The sequence below is a fragment of the Quercus suber genome, unplaced genomic scaffold (genome assembly GCF_002906115.3).
Source record: "Quercus suber isolate HL8 unplaced genomic scaffold, Cork oak 2.0 scaffold_159, whole genome shotgun sequence".
NCBI lineage: Eukaryota > Viridiplantae > Streptophyta > Magnoliopsida > Fagales > Fagaceae > Quercus > Quercus suber.
Window position 1 is genome coordinate 756,774 of NW_027069620.1, and position 22,489 is coordinate 779,262.

Below are 22,489 nucleotides of genomic sequence, written 5' to 3' on the forward strand. Positions count from 1 at the left end.
CGCCTGCCACGGGCCCAAGCTTTGCCTCTTCATTGCTTCTCGGAGAAACCCCTTCCCGAGCCTTAACATAGCTCGCGGGACACCCCGCCCCGTACCAGATTGGTCATACCACGGGAAGACACCGCGGCCGGGAACTATCGCGGAGATGGGAACCAAGTTCCAACGCCACCCTCACCAGTTCCCATGACTACCTAACTATCCACTTACGATCGATAATACTGGACCGCCTGTTGCACTTATTGGCAAATAATCATGACCTCTTCGCCATTCCTGAACTATAAATACAGGAAGTTTTGAGAAGACAGGGGTTGGGAAATTGAGGATAGGAAGAGGGAAAACAGAGAAAACAGAGTGAGGAAGCGGTTCAGACCCCCGAGGAGAGGAAAGCGATTCCATTAGGCCTTGGCGTTCAGAACGACCCAGTGTAGGAAATCCAAACCCACTATACAAGTAAGTTGTGAGCCCAAGTGAGGCCCAGCCCAACAGGGTTTCAGTTTTGGGCGCGTACAATTATTATTATTATTTTGTTCTGGCTTCATTATCTCAAATGTCAAGGTCACACCTGTGGTTATCAAGGACCATATCTTCTTCAATCAACTAGCTACTAGTAAGTGAAATTTCTCACAACTTCATAGTTGGCTTGCGACTAGTGCCAATTTACACGGATCATATGTACTACTCTTGACTTATGCGTTGGTATTGATTTAATTTTCTAGAAAACAAATAATTTTACTCTTCCATTTTGGAGGGTGCTTCTTTCTAAATTCCAGTCAATCAGTCTCTTGTACGTGTGCCTATCATGATTATTATAAGATAGTTTTTTTTTTTGGTTTACATTATCTCAAACTTCATAGGTCATTACAGTCACTGAGGACCATATCTCCTTCAATCAATTAGCAACTAGCAAGTGAAACATCTCACCATCTTCACAGTAGTTATTATTATTACTTTTTTGTTTTGGTTTCATTATCTCAAACGTCAAGGTCACACCTGTGGTTATCGAGGACCATATCTTCTTCAGTCAACTAGCAACTAGTAAGTGAAATTTCTCACCAACTTCATAGTTGGCTTGGGACTAGTGCCAATTTACACGGACTATATGTTCTACTCTTGACTTACGCGTTGGTATTGATTTAATTTTCTAGTCAACAAATAATTTTACTCTTCCATTTTGGAGGGTGGTCCTTTCTAAATTCTAACCAATCAGTCTCTTGTACATGTGCCTATCATAATTATTATAAGATAGTATTTTTTTTTGGTTTACATTATCTCAAACTTCATAGGTCATTGCGGTCACTGAGGACCATGTCTCCTTCAATCAATTAGCAACTAGCAAGTGAAACATCTCACCATCTTCACAGTTGTTATTATTATTATTATTTTTGTTTTGGTTTCATTATCTCAAACGTCATGGTCACACCTGTGGTTATCGAGGACCATATCTTCTTCAATCAACTAGCAACTAGTAAGTGAAATTTCTCACCATCTTTGTAGTTGGCAAGGGACTAGTGCCAGTTTACACGGATCATATGTTCTACTCTTGACTTACGCGTTGGTACTGATTTAATTTTCTAATCAACAAATAATTTTACTCTTCCATTTTGGAGGGTGGTTCTTTCTAAATTCTAATCAATCAGTCTCTTGTACGTGTGCCTATCATGATTATTATAAGATAGTTTTTTTTTTTTTTTTGGTTTACATTATCTCAAACTTCATAGGTCATTGCGGTCACTGAGGACCATATCTCCTTCAATCAATTAGCAACTAGCAAGTGAAACATCTCACCATCTTCACAGTTGTTATTATTATTATTTTTTTGTTCTGGTTTCATTATCTCAAACATCAAGGTCACACCTGTGGTTATCGAGGACCATATCTTCTTCAATCAACTAGCAACTAGTAAGTGAAATTTCTCACCAACTTCGTAGTTGGCTTGGGACTAGTGCCAATTTACACGGATCATATGTTCTACTCTTGACTTACACGTTGGTATTGATTTAATTTTCTAGTCAACAAATAATTTTACTCCTCCATTTTGGAGGGTGGTTCTTTCTAATTTCTAATCAATCAATCTCTTGTACGTGTGCCTATCATGATTATTATAAGATAGTTTTTTTTTTTTTTGGTTTACATTATCTCAAACTTCATAGGTCATTGCGGTCACTGAGGACCATATCTCCTTCAATCAATTAGCAACTAGCAAGTGAAACATCTCACCATCTTCACAGTTGTTATTATTATTATTATTTTTTTTTGGTTTCATTATCTCAAATGTCAAGGACACACCTGTGGTTATCGAGGACCATATCTTCTTCAATCAACTAGCAACTAGTAAGTGAAATTTCTCACCATCTTCGTAGTTGGCTTGGGACTAGTGCCAGTTTACACGGATCATATGTTCTACTCTTGACTTACGCATTGGTACTGATTTAATTTTCTAATCAACAAATAATTTTACTCCTCCATTTTGGAGGGTTCTTTCTAAATTCTAATCAATCAGTCTCTTGTACTTGTGTCTATCATGATTATTATAAGATAGTTTTTTTTTTTTTTGGTTTACTCTATCTCAAACTTCATAGGTCATTGCGGTCACTGAGGACCATATCTCCTTCAATCAATTAGCAACTAGCAAGTGAAACATCTCACCATCTTCACAGTTGTTATTATTATTATTATTATTTTTTTTTTTTTGGTTTCATTATCTCAAACGTTAAGGTCATACCTGTGGTTATCGAGGACCATATCTTCTTCAATCAACTAGCAACTAGAAAGTGAAATTTCTCACCAACTTCGTAGTTGGCTTGGGCCTAGTGCCAATTTACACTGATCATATGTTCTACTCTTGACTTACGCGTTGGTATTGATTTAATTTTCTAGTCAACAAATAATTTTACTCTTCCATTTTGGGGGGTGGTCTTTCTAAATTCTAATAAATCAATCTCTTGTTCGTGTGCCTATCATGATTATTATAAGATAGTTTTTTTTTTTTGGTTTACATTATCTCAAACTTCATAGGTCATTGCGGTCACTGAGGACCAGATCTCCTTCAATCAATTAGCAACTAGCAAGTGAAACATCTCACCATCTTCACAGTTGTTATTATTATTATTTTTTTGTTTTGGTTTCATTATCACAAACGTCAAGGTCACACCTGTTGTTATCGAGGACCATATCTTCTTCAATCAACTAGCAACTAGTAAGTGAAATTTCTCACCAACTTCGTAGTTGGCTTTGGACTAGTGCCAATTTACACGGATCATATGTTCTACTCTTGACTTACGTGTTGGTATTGATTTAATTTTCTAGTCAACAAATAATTTTACTCTTCCATTTTGGAGGTTGGTCCTTTCTAAATTCTAACCAATCAGTCTCTTGTACATGTGCCTATCATAATTATTATAAGATAGTTTTTTTTTTTTTTTTTAATTTTTACATATCTCCAAGTTCAGAGGTCATTGTGGTCACTGAGGACCATATCTCCTTCAATCAATTAGCAACTAGCAAGGGAAACATCTCACCATCTTCACAATTGGCGTACAACTATGGCTAGTTTACACAGATCATAGGTTCTACATACTCTATGTTATGCCTTTGTTTACAATTTTGTTTCGCTTATTAGAATAAAAGAAATGCCAACTTGTAAATCTAGTTTCAAAAAATATACCAGTCTTGGTAAAGTAGAACATAAATCTTTTGTCCCATACACCTTATATATCTTCTTTATGCTCTCAATATTGCAATTGGACACTCGTCAGTACTATCAAATTGGTTGTTAATTTTTATACCCAACTAAACTATAAGTGTTCTGTATATGCCCTAGTTATCTTGGGCAAAATTTTAGCAATTGAAAAATGGATATATAGGAGCCATGAAAAGAAAGAAAGAATTATCCTATATGTTCTTCGACTACTTTTCAAGAACTTGTGAATGACTACCATCCCTAAATGTCACAAATCCATCTTCCTTCTCTTTAAGAGTTTTGAACAAAGATTTTTCTCCAGTCATATGCCTAGAACACCCGCTGTCAAGGTACCACAAACATGAGTTAAACACTTTCAATGCGGTATGAAAAAAAAGACATGCATGAGAGAGACATTCTTGACCATCAAAACAAGAATCATTTTTCCTTATTTCATTCAAGGATGAGTGAAGTTTCCTTTTTAAACGACCAATTTTATCACTTAACTGTCTATTTCTTCTCTCATATTCATAGTTTAAAGACTTTGACTCACATAGGCTGTTATGTATATCATGGTTCCTATGAACTAATGATTTTAGCATATGACTAAAAATTCTAGCATGTTTCTTAGATTTAAATAACTCTAAGATTGCATTACTAGAACAATCTTCAAATATGCTCATTGAGTCATTTTCACAAGCACTTTTCAAATCCTTCATGGTAGTTTTAACAAGAACACTTTTCAAAACACACCAAGGGGTCTAGGATCACACTTAGGTATTAAAACTACATCAAGTGTACCCGCTCTGATACCAATTGAAAGCTCGAAAATGTGTTGAAAACACAAGAGCTGTTTAGACCCCCCCAATTAAAATTACGGCTCGATATATTTTACACAACTTTAATACAAAGTGCGGAATAGTGTAAAAGCGAGCGGATGAACAAGTAAGCTACTCTAATCCATAAACTAAGCAACACAGCAGTATAATGGAATTAAACAAGAGTATGGAAGAAGGATGCAAACACAGAAAACACTGAGACATGTTCTCGAAGAGGAAACCGAAGAACTCGGCGAAAAACCTCTCCGCTGCCCTCCAAGCGGAAATCGATCCACTAGACAATTAGTTGGGATACATGGGTTAGCAAGAGACCCTCCAAGCCTAATCTACCCGATGTACCTAAGCCCTCCAAGCTCCTACTCCAACAAGGCTTCTCGGAACCGTGTCTTGTCTAGTACCCCGGATTTCGCAACAAGCTCCATGTTGCATTTGCCATTCCAAACTTCTTCCAATGCTTCCCAGCAGCACCAAAACGTCACTCAACACTCTCAAAGGATGTGGTAAGTGTTTGGGCTATCAACCTCTCAATGGTGTGGAAATGGAGAGGGAAGGGTTGAGGAGATACCACAAGCAATTGTATAGAGAAAAGTGGGGATGACAATCTCTAATTCCCAACATGTTTGGCTAGGGTTTTCTCTCTGAAGCCTCTCTCAACATTTGTGGGTAATGAGGGTATATATAGGATAGGTGCAAAATGTGTGAGTCATTCAGTACAGGCTGGCAGAATAGCTTGTCTCGCGGGTGTCTCGCAGGAAGGCCTTACTCGCGAGATACTCGCGAGAGATAGTTGTCTTCACCTGGCCTGACTCTTCGCATTCTAGCACGTGCAGGGTACATGCTTCACTTCGCGGGAAGCTAGGTCGCGACATACCCGCGAGAATCCTTCAGCCTCCAAATTGCTTGAGTCTTCACACACTCTCTATCACACAACCCTTACAACAAATCTCACAACAAATACAGGGTATAAACGATTGAAAATAATTACAATCAAATTTGGCATGGAATAAAAGCCAACAAAATACATAGTTGTAAATAACAACTTTACAAAAAGAAAAAAAAGCTGCTCTATATATATATATATATATATATATTGTAGTTATCTAGGGCAAAATTAGCAGCAAATAAAAAAAGCTGCTCTATATATATATATATATATATATATTGTAGTTATCTAGGGCAAAATTAGCAGCAAAAAAAAAAAAGGATCTATAGAAACTATGATGAAAAGAAAGAAAGCATTCTCCAACATGTTCTGCTTCAACTGAATTGGCTAATTAAGTTTTGGTTTTTTTTTTTTAAACAGTTAATAATTGTTAAAATATTTTGTGTAATTTGTGTATGTTAGAAAGGGTGGGAAATGACTTGGAATCCATAAAGTGATAGGGCTCTCTCTCTCTCTCTCCTAGTGGAATTTCATACTGGTTGAGCTCTTGGTTTCCCTTGGAAAAGCATTATCATAATTGAATAAATGAAACTTCCTTATATTTTTCTAAAGTCCCAAACTTGATATGAATCGAATTTATAGATGAATTTATTAATTATAATTTCTTTCCAACGATAGATACTATTGGTTCATAAAAAAGACACCAATTTATTTTGGTGTAAGCAAGATTTGAATTTAAGTCTTCTATATGAGAATAAATTTTTTATGCATTTGAAATAATTGGAACTCATGAATTTTATTAATTATTTCATTCTTTTGATAATTTTACAATGGGGTCAAGAGCTTGTAATTCAATTGACACTTTTTGGTATTTCTAAAGGAGACATCCATGATTCAAATTCCCTTTCTCCTAAATTTATAATAATAATAATAATAATTTGATATTGGGGTTTAGAAGGAAGAATTTAAACCTAAACATTTTCATTGGAAATACAAAAAAAAAAAAAAATCAATTACTATTTACAAGGTTTTTGTGAATATATTAACTATTTGAAAGCTATTCAAGAGTAAAAGACTTTGTTTGATGGCAAGAAGCTCACCAACAATATGGACAACTTTGGTGTGGTTGCTGGGCTGATGTTCCATGCACCTTCATATCCAATTGAAGCCATGATTCTTGAGTCAATAAATAGCTTCCATTCCTATCATTGTTGCCTTTTCACTGGAACATCAATGAAAATACTTGTTGTTAAATTAAATAGCTAAGTGGAAAGTTCAACAAGTTAAATGAAATTAAATATCCTGCTGGAACATCAATGAAAAATACAACTTATTGTCCCAACACATTAAATTAAATAACTCAGTAGAAAGTTCAACACGTTAAATGAAATTAAATATCTCTCTCACTGGAACATTAATGAAAAATACAACTTGTCATCCCAACAACTTATATTAAATAGATTAGTAGAAAGTTCAACACATTAAATGAAATTAAATATCTCACTGGAACATTAATGGAAAATATAATTTGTCATCCCTACACATTAAATTAAAAAGTTCAGTGGAAAGTTCAACACGTTAAATGAAATTAAATATCTCATTGGAACATCAATGAAACATACAAGTTGTTGTCCCAACACGTTAAATTGAATTAAATATCTCATTAGAACATCAATAAAAAATGCAACTTGTCATTCCAAGATGTTAAATTAAATAGCTCAGTGGAAAGTTCAACACATTAAATAAAATTAAATATCTCATTAGAACAAAGATCAATTGAATGAGTGGTCAAAAGATCAATTAAATGAGTGCAATTGGAATATCAAATATAAAATCCTATTTTCATCAAATTTTTGCATGCAACCACTCAAAGGTTCTATGAGCTGCATTAGTTCATATGACTTTCTGAAAGCATTCTTATATTCATGTTACTTGTCGTGGTCTCAATGGTAGTAAATATTCATAATTCCAAAGTAATTCCTATTATTGTTGTTGTTGTTGGTGGTGGTGTGGTGAATATAGGAGGTGGGGTTTTAATTACAAACATGAAACACCAAAAAATATTAATGGACTATCATTTCGACCCATACTTCTTACGGACCTAGATTTGATGCTAGTAAATCAATGGATGAGATTGAAAATTAAAAATCACTTTTAATTTTAGTCCTTAGATCAAAAAAAAAAAAATTAACCTTTCAACTTTTTATTTTTTTTACTTTTCAAACTTCTACATCAGATCTTACAATTTCATTATAATTGCATCATGCAATTAATTATTGATTGAGATATAAATCCAATTCCTACTAATATAATTATACCATACTACAACCTAAAAAAATAATAATAATTATACCATGTGCGAAATTAAATAGAGAACTAACTTGCTAGCTACAGGCAGTGCTGATTTAATTTTCTAGTCAACAAATAATTTTTCTCTTTCATTTAAAGTTCAACACGTTAAATTGAATTAAATATCTCACTAGAATATCAATAAAAAATACAACTTGTCGTTCCAAGATATTAAATTAAATAGCTCAGTGGTAAATTTAACACATTAAATAAAATTAAATATCTCACTGGAACAAAGATCAATTGAATGAGCGGTCCAAAGATCATTTAATGAGTGCAACTGGAATAGCAAATATAAAATCTTATTTTCATTGAATTTTTACATGCAACCACTCAAAGGTTATATGAGCTTGAAATTATGAAGCTGCATTAGTACATATGACTTTCTAAAAGCATACTTATATTCATGTTACTTGTCATGGTCTTAATGGCAATAAATACTCATAATTCCAAAGTAATTCCTATTATTGTTGTTGGTGGTGGTGGTGGTGAATATAGGAGGTGGGTTTCAAATTACAAACATAAAACACCACAAAATATTAATGGACTATCACTTCGACCCATACTTCTTACGGATCTAGATTTGATGCTAGTAAATCAATGGATGAGATTGAAAATTAAAAATCACTTTTAATTTTAGTCCTTAGATCAACAATTTTTTTTTTTTTTTTTACCTTTCAACTTTTTAATTTTTTACTTTTCAAACTTCTACATCAGATCTCACAATTCCATTATAATTGTATCATTCAATTAATTATTGATTGAGATATAAATCCAATTCCTACTAATATAATTATACCATACCACCACCTAAAAGAACATATTAATTATACCATGTGCGAAGTTAAATAGAGAACTGACTTGCTAGCTACAGGGAGGTGCTGATTTAATATTCTAATCAACAAATAATTTTCTCTTCCATTTAAAGTTCAACACGTTAAATTGAATTAAATATCTCACTAGAACATCAATGAAAAATACAACTTGTCGTTCCAAGATGCTAAATTAAATAGCTTAGTGGAAAGTTCAACACATTATATAAAACTAGCTTGTAATCTCATGCATATGTATGGATACACTTAAAGATATACAATAAAATGCATAATATAATTCATATATATATATATATATATAATTTAAATACTATTGATAGTCATTTTTATATTTTGTTAACTCTTTAAAAAAATTTGTAAGGATATTATTAGATATAAAATGTAAATTGTCCATTTTTTTTTTTAAATTACTGTGAAGCACTTTTTTTTATGATTTATTTATTCTAGACTCTTTAGTTTTTGTACTTAATAATTCACTTAGATGAATATTTGTGATGTGGTCTCATATTTGATTCTAAAATTAAGAAATAAAACTCTTTAAGAATAAATAATTTAGGACACATGGCGCAAAAGTGGAACTCCAATTTGGAATTCTAATTTGAGTTTCTCTCAGTTTCACCTATTATTATATATATAGATTAAATATCTCACTGGAACAAAGATCAATTGAATGAGTGATCCAAACATCAATCAAATGAGTGCAACTGGAATAGCAAATATAAAATCCTATTATGATCGAATTTTTACATGCAACTACTCAAAGGTTCTATGAGCTTGATCTTATGAAGCAACATTAATTCATATGGCTTTCTGAAAGCATTCTTATATTTATGTTACCTGTCGTGGTCTCAACGACAATAAATTTTCATAATTCCTAAGTAATTCCTATTATTATTATTAGTGTTGTTGGTGGTGGTGATGAATATAGGAGGTGGGGTTCGAATTAGAAACATAAAACACTACAAAATATTAATGGACTATCAATTTGACCCATACTTCTTACGGATCCAGATTTGATGCTAGTAAATCAATAGATGAGATTAAAAATTAAAAATCACTTTTAATCTTAGTCCTTAGATCAAAACTTTTTTTTAACCTTTCAACTTTTTACTTTTTTTACTTTTCAAACTTCTACATCAGATGATCGGAATTCCATTATAATTGCATCATGCAGTTAATTATTGATTGAGATATAAATTCAATTCCTACTAATTTAATTATACCATACCACCACCTAAAAAATAAAAAAATAAAAAATTAATTATACCATGTGTGAAATTAAATAGAGAACTGACTTGCTAGCTACAGGGCGGCCGCGGTGCTGATTTAATTTTCTAGTTAACAAATAATTTTTCTGTTCCATTTTGGATGGTGGTCCTTTCTAAATTATAATCAATCAGTCTCTTGTACGTGTGCCTATCAAAATTATTATAAGATAGTTTTTTTTTTTTTTGGGTTCTGGTTTACATTATCTTAAACTTCAAAGGTCCTTGTAGTCACTAAGGACCATATCTCCTTCAATCAATTAGCAATTAGCAAATGAAACATCTCACCATCTTCATAGTTAATTGGCATAGAACTACGGCTAGTTTACACGGATCATAGGTTCTACGTATTCTAAGTTATGCCTTTGTTTACAATTTTTTTTCAATTATTAGAATAAAAGAAATGCCAACTTGTAAGTCTTGTTTTAAAAAATTTACCAGTCTTGGTAAAGTAGAACATAAATCTTCAGTCTCATACACCTTATATATCTTCTCTGTACTTTGAATATTGCAATTGGACACTCGTCAGCACTGTCAAATTGGTTGTTAATTTTTATACCCAACTAAACTAAAAGTGCTCTGTAATCTGTATATGCCTTAGTTATCTAGGGCAAAATCAGCAACTAAAAAAGGATATATAGGAACCATGAAAAGAATGAAAGAATTATCCTATATGTTCTGCTTCAACTGCATTGGCTAATTAAGTTATTTATTTATTTATTTTTAAAATAGGTAATAATTGTTAAAATATTTTGTATAGATTGTTTAATTGAAGTTATACATATAACCACTAATAAGCTCTCTGAACTTGATCTTATGAAGCTGCATTAGTGCATACGAGAGTATATGACTTCTTGAAAGCATTCCTACTTTCATGATTTCGTGTTGCCTACCGTGGTCTCGAATATTTAATTTATAATTTCAAGAGTAATTCCTACTACTACTACTATTATTATTATTATTATTAGTCGCTAACTCGTGTGATGCACAAAAAAACTATTGAGTATGAGATTTTAAGGAGTATTATTATTATTATTATTATTATTATTTTTGTGATAGTCTGAGAGATTATCATTATATGAAATTATCATATAGGTAATAATTGTTAAAATATTTTGTATAGATTGTTTACATGAGAAGGGGTTTGAATTTGTGTTTTAAGACTGGTTTCATCTTGAAAGTTTAAAAAGTCTTTTGAAAATATAAAGTAACACAAACACTAACAATTAAAATAATTTTGAAAATTTATGGACATATGTTTTCTAGAAAACTTTTTATTTTAGAAAATTTATGGACATTTTAGAATAGGTTAGCATGTGTGGTGTACTTGAACATGAGTGTGTGACTTTACAAAAAGAAAAATTATTTGGATAAAAAACTCCTTTGACCATGACAATTATCAATTTAAAGAAATGGTTTTTAACTCGTCAAAGTTACATTCTTTTTTAGATAATTATTAATTTCCTCAACAATATGTGGTACCTTAAAATCTCACTAGGTCCCATGATGTGCATGGTATCTACTAGATTTCATAGAGTCCATGATAATTTAAGGTATGAATCATATGACAAAGAAATAAGGAACATCTTGGCCCCCTTGTCATGTTCAATCAATTTCATACCAGCTCTTTTTTTCTTTTTCTTTTTCTCTTCTTTTTTTCCTCCTCGTGGAAGAATGGTTTTATTTATTTATTGGTTTTTTTACTTCACTTCGTCACCAAAATTTGTGTGAGGTTTTATTGTTTATATCACTTGTTGTTGCATTTAAGATGATATTTTTAGCGGTTGAAATAACTATTTCTACTATTTGTTTGGAATAAATTATAAATTAACTCAATTAATCTACTATTAAATTGATTTTTTTTATTAGTATTAGAGCATAGGTGTATTTGCTTTAGAACATTTTCCTTGAGTTTCATCATTGACTCCTATTGTGTAGTGGATAAAGCATGTAGTGGATAAAGCATGGTCCTTCACTGTTCCCTCGTTTTGAGGGAACGATTATGTATTTTGGAAGGATTGGATGAGAACATGCCTTAAATAATTTGATGAGAGAGTTTGGCTATATGCAGGAAAACCGGACCAAACCAAAATCTAAAGTGAGTGAGCGGTACAAACAAGATCAATTGAATGATGCAACTGGAATAGCAAATGTAAAATCCTATTTTAATTGAAGCTATACATATAACCACTAATAAGCTCTCTGAACTTGATCTTATGAAGCTGCATTAGTGCATACGAGAGTATATGACTTCTTGAAAGCATTCCTACATTCATGATTTCGTGTTGCCTACCGTGGTCTCGAATATTTAATTTATAATTTCAAGAGTAACTACTACTGCTATTTTTATTATTATTATTAGTGGTTAACTCGTGTAATGCACAAAAAAGCTATTGAGTATGAGATTTTAAAGATTATTATTATTATTATTATTATTATTATTATTATTATTATTTTTGTGATAGTCTGAGAGATTATTATTATATGAAATTATCATATATGGTCAATATTGTGCTATCTTCAACCTTCAATAGAATTCAATACTGAAAGTTCAATATGGGTATGAAACACCCTTGAATGTTTAGACCCCCAAATCACAAAAATACCAATTCAAGCTTTATATCAAACAATTAATGTGCGGAATATGATAACAAGCTTATAACAGAATTGATAAAACAATCTAAGCCAAATATAAACACATCCACAGCAGTAAATATAAGGCAAAGATAAAGGAAAGAGAGATGCAAACACACGGACAACACACGATGTGTTATTGAAGAGGAAACCGAAGTCCTCGGCATAAAACCTCTCCGCCGCCCTCCAAGCGATGATAAAATCCACTAAAGAATATAGTTGGGATACATGAACAGCAGAAGACCCTCCAAACCTAATCTACCCAAGTACCTAAACCCTCCAAACTTCTTGCTCCAACGTTGTTTGCCAATTTTTTATTTTAATTGGGCATTATTTTTAACAATGGCATATAAATAAATTTATACAAACTTATTTTTTCAATTCTTCCACTTTTTCATTCCTATCAAAACATAAATGAAGAAAATTAAAATATTTTTTATTGTTAACGTGTATAATATATTGTGGGCTTTAGGCCCAGTTAGGTTACTTGTATAGCACACATATTTACTTGTACTGCACACATATACCTACCATATAAAGGCATCTATGTACATTCTTTCATCAGGAAATACAATACAATTACATTCAGTATTTCTAACATGGTATTGCTCTAATTTTCTTGTGTCTTGCAGTCTTGTTTTGTCGGTATTTTCCGCTGCCTCAACTTCTGTGGTCAGTAAACCCTTTCAGTGCCCTCTCCTGACTGCTCCTTGCCGTCAGAGGTCCTCAGGGTTGAATCTCCACCACCAGAAGCTGCTCCTCCACCGCCAAAACCACTGCCATCATCGGATCTGTCACCTCCAACCTCCGATTAGAACATAAGACATATCACCGTGTAGCTATTCACTTGATCTACACATCGCCGCCAGAAACATCCACATCTGACCATTCACGCGCCGCCACGCGCCGGTCAACATTTCGGCCAATACATCCATGCGCTCCACGTGCCACCAGGGCTGCTCCAATCTTGTTTCCGTCAACACCATTAGAATCATCCTTCCCCGATCTGCATCTTCGGCAAAGAATCACCTACATTGGCTGGCTCACGTGCTCTCACGCGCCGCTAAGATCTTCGGCGAAGCTGACCCACGCGCCTCACGTGCTACACGCGCCACTAGGACACCTGCTGACGTCATCACCGCCACGTCAGCCCTAGCTGACGTCACCTACTTACATCAGCAACACATCATCTGCTGACGTCATCACCAGTCAGCCTGCTGACGTCATCTGTTGACCGTTGCTAAAAGGTTGACTTTGACCAGATTTGACCGTTGACTTTGGGCCAGAGTTGACTTTTTGCAGTCCAGGTTTTCCTTACCCAGTTTTTCGCGTAGATTTCATTTTTGCAATCCATTTTTGCATACGAGAGTATATGACTTCTTGAAAGCATTCCTACATTCATGATTTCGTGTTGCCTACCGTGGTCTCGAATATTTAATTTATAATTCCAAGAGTAATTCCTACTAATACTACTACTATTTTTATTATTATTATTAGCCGCTAAGTCGTGCGATGCACAAGAAAGTTATTGAGTATGAGATTTTAAAGAATATTATTTATTTATTTATTTATTTATTTATTTTTTTGGTGTGATAGTCTGAGAGATTATCATTATATGAAATTATCATATATGGTCAATATTGTGCAATCTTCAACCTTCAATGGAATTCAATACTAGAATTTGTAATAGTTATATGTTATTGTGGCATTGGCATATGGAATTTATGAATAAACTCTGACAATTTTTGGCATATTTTTCGTAACTTACAACACCTTAGCCACAGATTTTTTAACCTCAGGTCAAAGTGAATTTTTGTGACCATAAAATTTGTTCTTGTATAACCATGTTGGAGTAAAAATTTCAAGAATGCAAAGAGGTCTACATGGAAACTTTTTTGTGGTCATCAAGTGGATGTCATACATGTTTGGCATATGTCCTAGCAGCCACCCCCACAAAGGAAAAGATGAAAGCTTGAAAGCCCATTTTCAGTACCTACAATGTATGAAGTAAAACATATCATATCAAGAACAAATGCCTACACCATGAGAAACCAAAAAATAAACATCTGACTATACTATGCTTAATTAAATTTTACAAAACTTAAAGAATGAAAGCTGTAAACAAAATATCATTCACACTCTAGTTTCTAGATTTAGCAAAAAATAATATTAAAAAAAAAAAAAAAAAAAAAAAACACACTCTAGTCTCTAGTGAGTGACAATATAAAATAATAGAAATCTTTTATTAAAAAAAAAAATTTAAGTTGTCAAAACATTAACGCAACTTGTACAGCACTATACACACTTATCAAAACATTACAGAGTTTTAGTCTTTCTTTTGTTTGGTTTTCATTCACATATCTAGACTACCCAAAGTCAGCTATATTGCAAAACAAACTTGTATTTTTTTAGATTAGGGTTTTTTTGTTTAGTAAAATGCAGTATATATATTAATATTTTGGGATATTGAAAGGGAGAAGGGGAGCTCTGTAGTTTTGTTTAGGGAGAGAGTGGCTAGTTATGCGCTTGATGAAATTTTGTAGTCGGGTTTGGGATTTCAAAACTTGCGTGTGTTTAGTTAACAAATTAAATAAATTAAAATGAGGTGTTAAATTGTGGAAGCAATAAAGCTTATGTGTCAATATATTATGAAGTCAATAGAAAGTCAAAAGTTTCGGTTTTATAGTATATATAGATTATAGGTAAATATTGGGGATGAGAGTTGGGGTTGGAAGCACAGATATTGAACATCACAAAAGATGCTGTTAATTATTATTGGATTATCACTTCAACCCATAATTTAACTAATATAATTATACCACCAATTTAAAAAAAAAAAAATTAAAAATACCATGTGTGAAATTAATAGAGTAATAATTTGCTAGTTACAAGGCAGTACTGATTTTTCTAGTCAATAAATAATTTTTCTCCCCCATTTGGAGGGTGGCCCTTTCTAATCAATCGGTCTTATGTGGGTGAGCTTATCACAATTATTGCATTCTCAAATGCATATAGGGTAGGGACTCTTTGTTTTGGTTTACATTATATAACACGCCAAGGTCACAATGGTCAAGGACTATATCTTCTTCAACCAACTAGCAACTAGCAAGTGAAACTTCTCACCATCTTCGCAGTTGACATAGGACTACCTTGACTCTGAGTTGGCCGTTTGTAAGAAAGGGTGTGAGTTTGTGTTTTACAACTTGTTTCATCTAGAAAGTTTACCAAGTCTTTTGCAATCATAAAGCAACACAAAAATTAACAAATAAAATAATTAAGAAAACTTATGAATATATGTTTTCTAAAATGTGTGTGCATGTTTATTTTATGGTGAAAAGCACATTTTAGTCCTTACATTTTCAGACGATTCTCATTTTAGTCCCTATATTTTATTTTTACTGCTTTTAGTCCCTATCCTGAAAAACGGTTCCCATTTTGGTCCCTGCCGTTACATCATAAACGGATATTGCTAAAGTGGCAAACAACATTGATAAATAATAATAAACTAATGTCCACGTGGCATAAATTAATAATAAAAAATATTTTTTGGTATTAAAAAATGCCACGTCAGCATCTAAATTAAAAAAATTAATTTATTAATTTTAACTAAATAAAAAGTTAAAAACAGAATTAAAAACTAAAAATTACATAAATTGAGATCTAAATGTGGCTTGAACAAGAACATAAACCCAGGTCTAAGAACACAAACTCAGATTCAAGAACACAAACCCAGAAATTAAAAAAAAAAAAAAAAAAAAAATCCCCACCTCGCTTGTTTCTTCGATTCCATTTGTAACCTCAATTTCTCTCATTTCCTTTCCCTTTTTCTCTCTTNTGGTTTTTTTTTTTTTTTTTTTTTTTTTTTAATAATTAGATTAGGGTTTTTTGTTTAGTAAACTGCAGTATATATATTAATTTTTTGGGATATTGAAAGGGAGAAGGGGAGATCTATAGTTTTGTTTAGGGAGAGAGTACTGGCTAGTTATCCGCTTGATGAAATTTTGTAGTCTACAGGTTTGGGATTTCAAAACTTGCGTGTGTTTAGTTAACAAATTAAATAAATTAAAATGAGGTGTTAAATTGTGGAAGCAATAAAGCTTATGTGTCAATATATTATGAAGTCAAAAGAAAGTCAAAAGTTTCGGTTTTATAGTATATAGATTATAGGTAAATACTAGGGATGAGAGTTGGGGTTGGAAGCACATATATTGAACATCACAAAAGATGCCGTTAATTATTATTGGATTATCACTTGAACCCATAATTTAACTAATATAATTATACTACCAATTTAAAAAAAAAATTAAAAATACCATGTGTGAAATTAATAGAGTAATAACTTGCTAGTTACAAGGCAGTATTGATTTTTCTAGTCAATAAAGAATTTTTCTCCCCCATTTGGAGGGTGGCCCTTTCTAATCAATTGGTCTTGTGTGCGTGAGCTTATCATAATTATTGCATTCTTGAATGCATATAGGGTAGGGACTCTTTGTTCTGGTTTACATTATCTAACACGCCAAGGTCACTATGGTCAAGGACCATATCTTCTTCAACCAACTAGCAACTAGCAAGTGAAACTTCTCACCATCTTCGCAGTTGACATAGGACTACCTTGACTCTGAGTTACCTGTTTGTAAGAAAGGGTGTGAGTTTATGTTTTACAACTTGTTTCATCTAGAAAGTTTACTTAAGTCTTTTGCAATCATAAAGCAACACAAAAACTAACAAATAAAATGATTAAGAAAACTTATGAATATATGTTTTCTAAAATGTGTGTGCATGATTATTTTATTTTTTATTTTTAGAATCGTATGTGGTGAACTTGGTGAACACTTGTAATTTTCCCCCCTTTATAATATGATAATAGAACTCTTTTGAATAGGAAAATTATCAACTTAGAGAATGTGTTTTTAACAAGCTCCAAAGTTACATTATTTTCAAGATAATTATCAATTTCCTACTCAATATGTGGTACCTTAAAATGTCACTAGATCCCATGATGTGGTCCGCATGTTTTCAATTCCTAAAATGTCACTAGATCCCATGATGTGCCTAGTATTGATTAGAACTTTAGGGAGTCCATCATGGTAATTTAAGATGTGACAAAGGAACAGGGAACATGTTGACCAGTTAGTCATGTTCAATCAATTTCATACCAGCTTTCTTCTCAACAAAATAAAATTTCGTACTAGCTTTTTGAAGAGCCATTTGAGGATAAAAGACTATGGTATTTCGTATTTGATTATAAAATGCTCACAGACATTATGTAAAAGTTTGGTGTGGATGTTATGCATATATTCCATGCACCTTCGTATTAAACTGAAGCCATGACTCAAGACTCATGAGTTATGAGTCAACAAATAGCTTCCATGAATTTGTGGTTCCATATACAAACTTGAAAATGACTTTTGCAATTAAAGTTATCCCTGTTATCAAAAAAAGAAAAGAAAAGAAAAAAGTAGTCATCCCTTTTTTTTATTCTTTGTTGCTTTTTCACTGGAACATCAATGAAAAATACAACTTCTTGTCCCAACTCCCAACCTCCAACATGTTAAATTACATAACTTCGTATGGTCATAAAGTGTAAGAAAAGTTGAGCAAATTCTTTGTTCGTCAACCAGGACAAATTATTAGGTCCACCGGAGTATAGCTGAAATGATTTTCTAATCAATGAAATGCTATCAACTATACATGTGCTTGATTCAACTTCCTAATCAGCATAATATATATATATATATATATAATGGAGAGAACAATATAAGTTTGAAATTATTGTATGTATCTTAAAATATAGAATTAAAAGATAATTTTATTAACTATAAATATTTTTGGACACAACTTAGGTCCATTGTAGCATTAATACACTGGACCCAACATGATTCAGAGACATCCAAATTGTGCTGAGTCTATTGCACTAATGGATTGGACCTAACCTTAACCTACTTTTTAAATAATAAATACGGTAGGTTCATAAAAAGGACACCAATTTATTTTGGGTAAGCAGTTATTTATTTATTATTTTTTTTTAGGAAGGATAAGCGGTATTTGAATTTATCCTTTATATGAGAATATATTTTCCTAACTAAGCTAACAAAAACTCATGAATGTATCAAAAAAAAAAAATTTCTTTTGATTTGACAGTGGAAGGTAGGAGATTTAAACCTCATATGTTTGCTAAAAAAAGTGTGATTTAAAAAAAAAAAAAAACTATAAATACGATAGAATCTCAACTTATGTCATTTGCTTCATTATAATTACTCTATTAGAGTACAAATTAGGGTAAAAGACCGTGATATTTGATAGTAGAGGCTCATTGACGTTATGGACGAGTTTGGTGTGGGTGCCATTCATGATGTTCCATGCATTTTCGTGTCCAATTGAATTGAAGGCACAACTCATGANTTTTTTTTTTTTTTTTTTTTTTTTTTTTTTTTTTTTTTTTTTTTTTTTTTTAAGGAAGGGTAAGCAATATTTGAATTTGTCCTTTATATGAGAATATATTTTCTCAACTAAGCTAACAAAAACTCATGAATGTATCAACAAATTTTTTTTTTCTTTTGATTTGACAATGGAGGGTAGGAGATTTAAACCTCATGTTTGCAAAAAAAAAGTGTGAATTAAAAAAAAATTATAAATATGATAAAATCTTAACTTATGTCATTTGCTTTATGATAATTACTCTATTAGAGTACAAATTAGGGTAAAAGACCATATTTGATAGTAGAGGCTCTTGATGTTATGGACGAGTTTGGTGTGGGTGCCGTTCATGATGTTCCATGCATTTTCGTGTCCAATTGAATTGAAGGCACAACTCATGAGTCAACTTTCCATAAAGCTTAGTCCATGACAAACTATGAAAATGACTTTTGCAAGTGGTATGTCTTCTCTATATTTATTGCTTTCTCACACAAACGTCAATGAAAAATACAACTTGTCCTCCCAACTTTCAACAGTTAAATTAAATAGCATTGTCATACCGTGTAAGAAAAATTGATCAATTTGTCTTTGTCTGTCAACCACATGTCATGAATGTCAAGAAATAGTTGCTCAAATTAATGCACCAAGTGATTGTCGTTTATTTATTTATTTTTATTTCTTATATATGTTATTATTATTAAATAAAATAATTCCAGAAGAAAGAGAGCTTGATGGCCCAATAACCTTTTTTTTTGTGTCCTAAAAGCCAACCTTACAAAATCAGCCCATCGGACTTATAGAAGTAGCCCATGACAAGATTGTGAGAAATGAAAGTTTACATTCCGATGTAATAAAAGAAAATCAAAACTCAAAAAACCTTTTAAGCACGAGCTTTACATCTTCTATAATGGGCTGTAAGGCCCAATTGATATATGAGGAGTTCTTATGTGTAGACCACTGACCTGGAAAATAGTTATACACTCTTCCTATGGATGAGCCTACTTCTAGTTCTAGTTATAGCAAATTAAAAAATTCAGATGAACCACAGATGAGTGCAACAATATTTGTTTCATCCACAGGTATTGGAAATCATTTATATTAATTCTGTAATAAATTTCGCTACGATCTCTCTTTTAATGTAACCTCTCCAAAAAAATGTTGAAATGGCCAAAAGCCAAAAAAACCTAGCCCTTCCTGTCATGGATTTTTACAAGTTACAAGGTCAAGAATATGACAAAATTTCCTACTTTCAAATCCACATCGTCTAAGCAGAAGCACCACCCCACAGCACCAGTAATGTAGAAACATTTCTTACTTTCAGTTTCATATTTGGGTCCCTGAATTTGGATTCTTCTTCAAAGTTATTGATGTTTGTTTCCCCTAAAATTGTTCCATCAAAATGCAGTATCACTGGAGCTTTGCAAACTCCAACTAGCCTTCCTGGTTCTCGTGCAGAAGATATGTAATATAGATAATGATGCAAACGGAGACAAGTTTGAAAATTTTGAAAAAAAAATAAAAAATTTGTTCGTATCAATGAGAAATCTCTGGTGGCATTGTCAAATTTTGAATTACATGCGTTCTAATTTTTTTTTTCCTCCCCTTAAAAAAGCGAGAATTATTTTTGTTCTAGTTATAATGCTATAGGACAATAAAAATTCAGCAATGGTGTCTACTTCAGGCTTGGTTCTATAGTAAAAAAAATCTACAATCCTTCATTCTTTTTTTCTTTCTTCAGAAATGATGGTACAATTTACCCTTTTTCTAATATATGTCAAAGAAAGAAATTGACCTATGCAAAGTGAGCTATCTATTCAGTTCTAAAATTTTAGAACAATTGACAAACCGTGATATCTAGATATAAATTCCTAAATTTATAGTTATGATAAGACAATGCCCAAAGTATTGTAAGTCAATATACAAGAAAAAGAAGCTGCAGGCTCAAAAATTCGAAACATGCCAAATTCAACCGATCGAGAGAATATGTTCGAAAGACGAGTTCTGCAAAATTTAATTAAAGCCCAACAGCCTATTAAGTGATTAAGATTTTAAATCTATTTCACATAGTATTTAATAGAAACCTTAAGTCACATTTAATTATGACTTTTTTTTTTTTTGAAACGTGGGCTTTCATTCATTTAGCTGAAAATCAATGAATCATTATACAAAGCTTCCCTAGCAGGTTGTGGGCTATCCTCAATCCAAACCAGCTCATTAGAGACATTTCTAGCGAACCGGGCTAAACAATGGGCAACGGTGTTGGCACTTCGCTTCACGCAGCTAACAGAGCTCCATCTTAGACCACTCATGAGACAATGAATGTCTTCAAGAACGTTGCCTAGTCTGGACCCATCCATAAAATTTGATGCAACAGCTCTCATTACCGATGCATTGTCACCTTCAATTATCAAGTCTAAGATTCCCACATCTATAGCAAATTCAAGTGCTTTTCGACAAGCTAAAGTCTCAGCTTCCTCACTGTCTTGTACAAAAGGTCCCTTAGCAGACAGAGCTGCCATCACCTCTCCCCTCTCATTTCGAATAATAGCTCCAACCCCTGAACATCCCAAATCTGTATATATTACCGCATCGAAGTTCAGCTTGTAATGGTCAGAATGAGGAGGTTGCCACCCACCTGGCTGTTGTTGAACGTTCTGCATAGGTCCCAACTGGTCTTGCGCTTAATGGTACTCTGTCACGAAGTCTTCAGCTCTTTTAAGAACTTGCCATGGATCCTTCACTCTCCCTCCATGAATCACCGAATTCCGTTGATTCCAAATAAGCCAAGCCACAATTAAGAATACTTCAAACTCCTCAGTCGATAGCCTCTGCAACAATTCAGTGAAGAGTTGTAGCACATCACCTTGACCTTGCGTGAACTTTTGTAATTTCACCAAGCTTCTAGCCCATATACCTCGTGCAACCCCACATTCCCAAAGGACATGAATTCCAATTTCTAGAACGCATTTGCACAGATCACATAAATCATCCTCAATAATCTTCCTTCGAGCCAAGTTCGCACGTGTTGGCAATATATTTTGACAGGCCCTCCATGCGAAAACTTTAATCTTGTTTGGGACATTCAAATTCCATAGCTTCATCCACACCTCCAATCCACCTGGACCCGATGAGCACTCAACCCAGTCATCCGTTCTAAGGACCTGTTTCACCACATGGTATCTGGATTTTACTGAGTACTTGCCATTTCTGTTGTAAATCCACATTACCCGGTCTGTAACACACCGATTACTCAGGGGCATTCGACAAATTGCTTTCGCATCTTCTTCATGAAATTTACTCCAGATCAGCTCTCTATCCCAACACCTCCCATTTGGATCTATAAGATCAGAGACCCTCCATTCCCACTCTTGCACATCTGGAGGATGAAGGACCTTGCATGTAGGATAGTTTGTAATCCATTTGTCATACATGACACTTATAGATGCCCCATTCCCTACCCTCCAACAGCTTCCTTGTTTCAAAATTGGCATAGCGGCCATTAGACTCTTTCAAACATATGAACTATTGGTGGAATCACATGCCTCCAAAAGGGAACACCTGGGAAAATATCTGTGTTTGAAGCATTGGTA

The 22,489-nt window shown here is 33.0% G+C and overlaps 2 protein-coding genes across 2 annotated transcripts in view; one reads left to right on the top strand and one right to left on the bottom strand.

Annotated features, from left to right (window-relative positions):
- LOC136069269 (uncharacterized) overlaps window positions 1-20,365 on the top strand; it is a 28,384-nt gene extending 8,019 nt beyond the window's left edge. Inside the window, exon 2 of the mRNA XM_065777581.1 lies at window positions 20,305-20,365. Coding sequence (XP_065633653.1) covers window positions 20,305-20,365 — 61 coding nt within the window. The remainder of the gene's footprint in view (window positions 1-20,304) is intronic.
- Window positions 20,366-21,037: 672 nt separating this feature from the next.
- Window positions 21,038-21,559, bottom strand: LOC111992454 (uncharacterized). The gene has a single exon (XM_024024316.1). The coding sequence runs from the start codon at window positions 21,557-21,559 to the stop codon at window positions 21,038-21,040; it is 522 nt and encodes a 173-aa protein (XP_023880084.1).
- Between the last annotated feature and the right edge of the window lie 930 nt (window positions 21,560-22,489).

Bases quoted from the DNA above. Each gene is read 5' to 3' on its own strand.
- LOC111992454 (XM_024024316.1), bottom strand. From the start codon at position 21,559: ATGCAGAACGTTCAACAACAGCCAGGTGGGTGGCAACCTCCTCATTCT.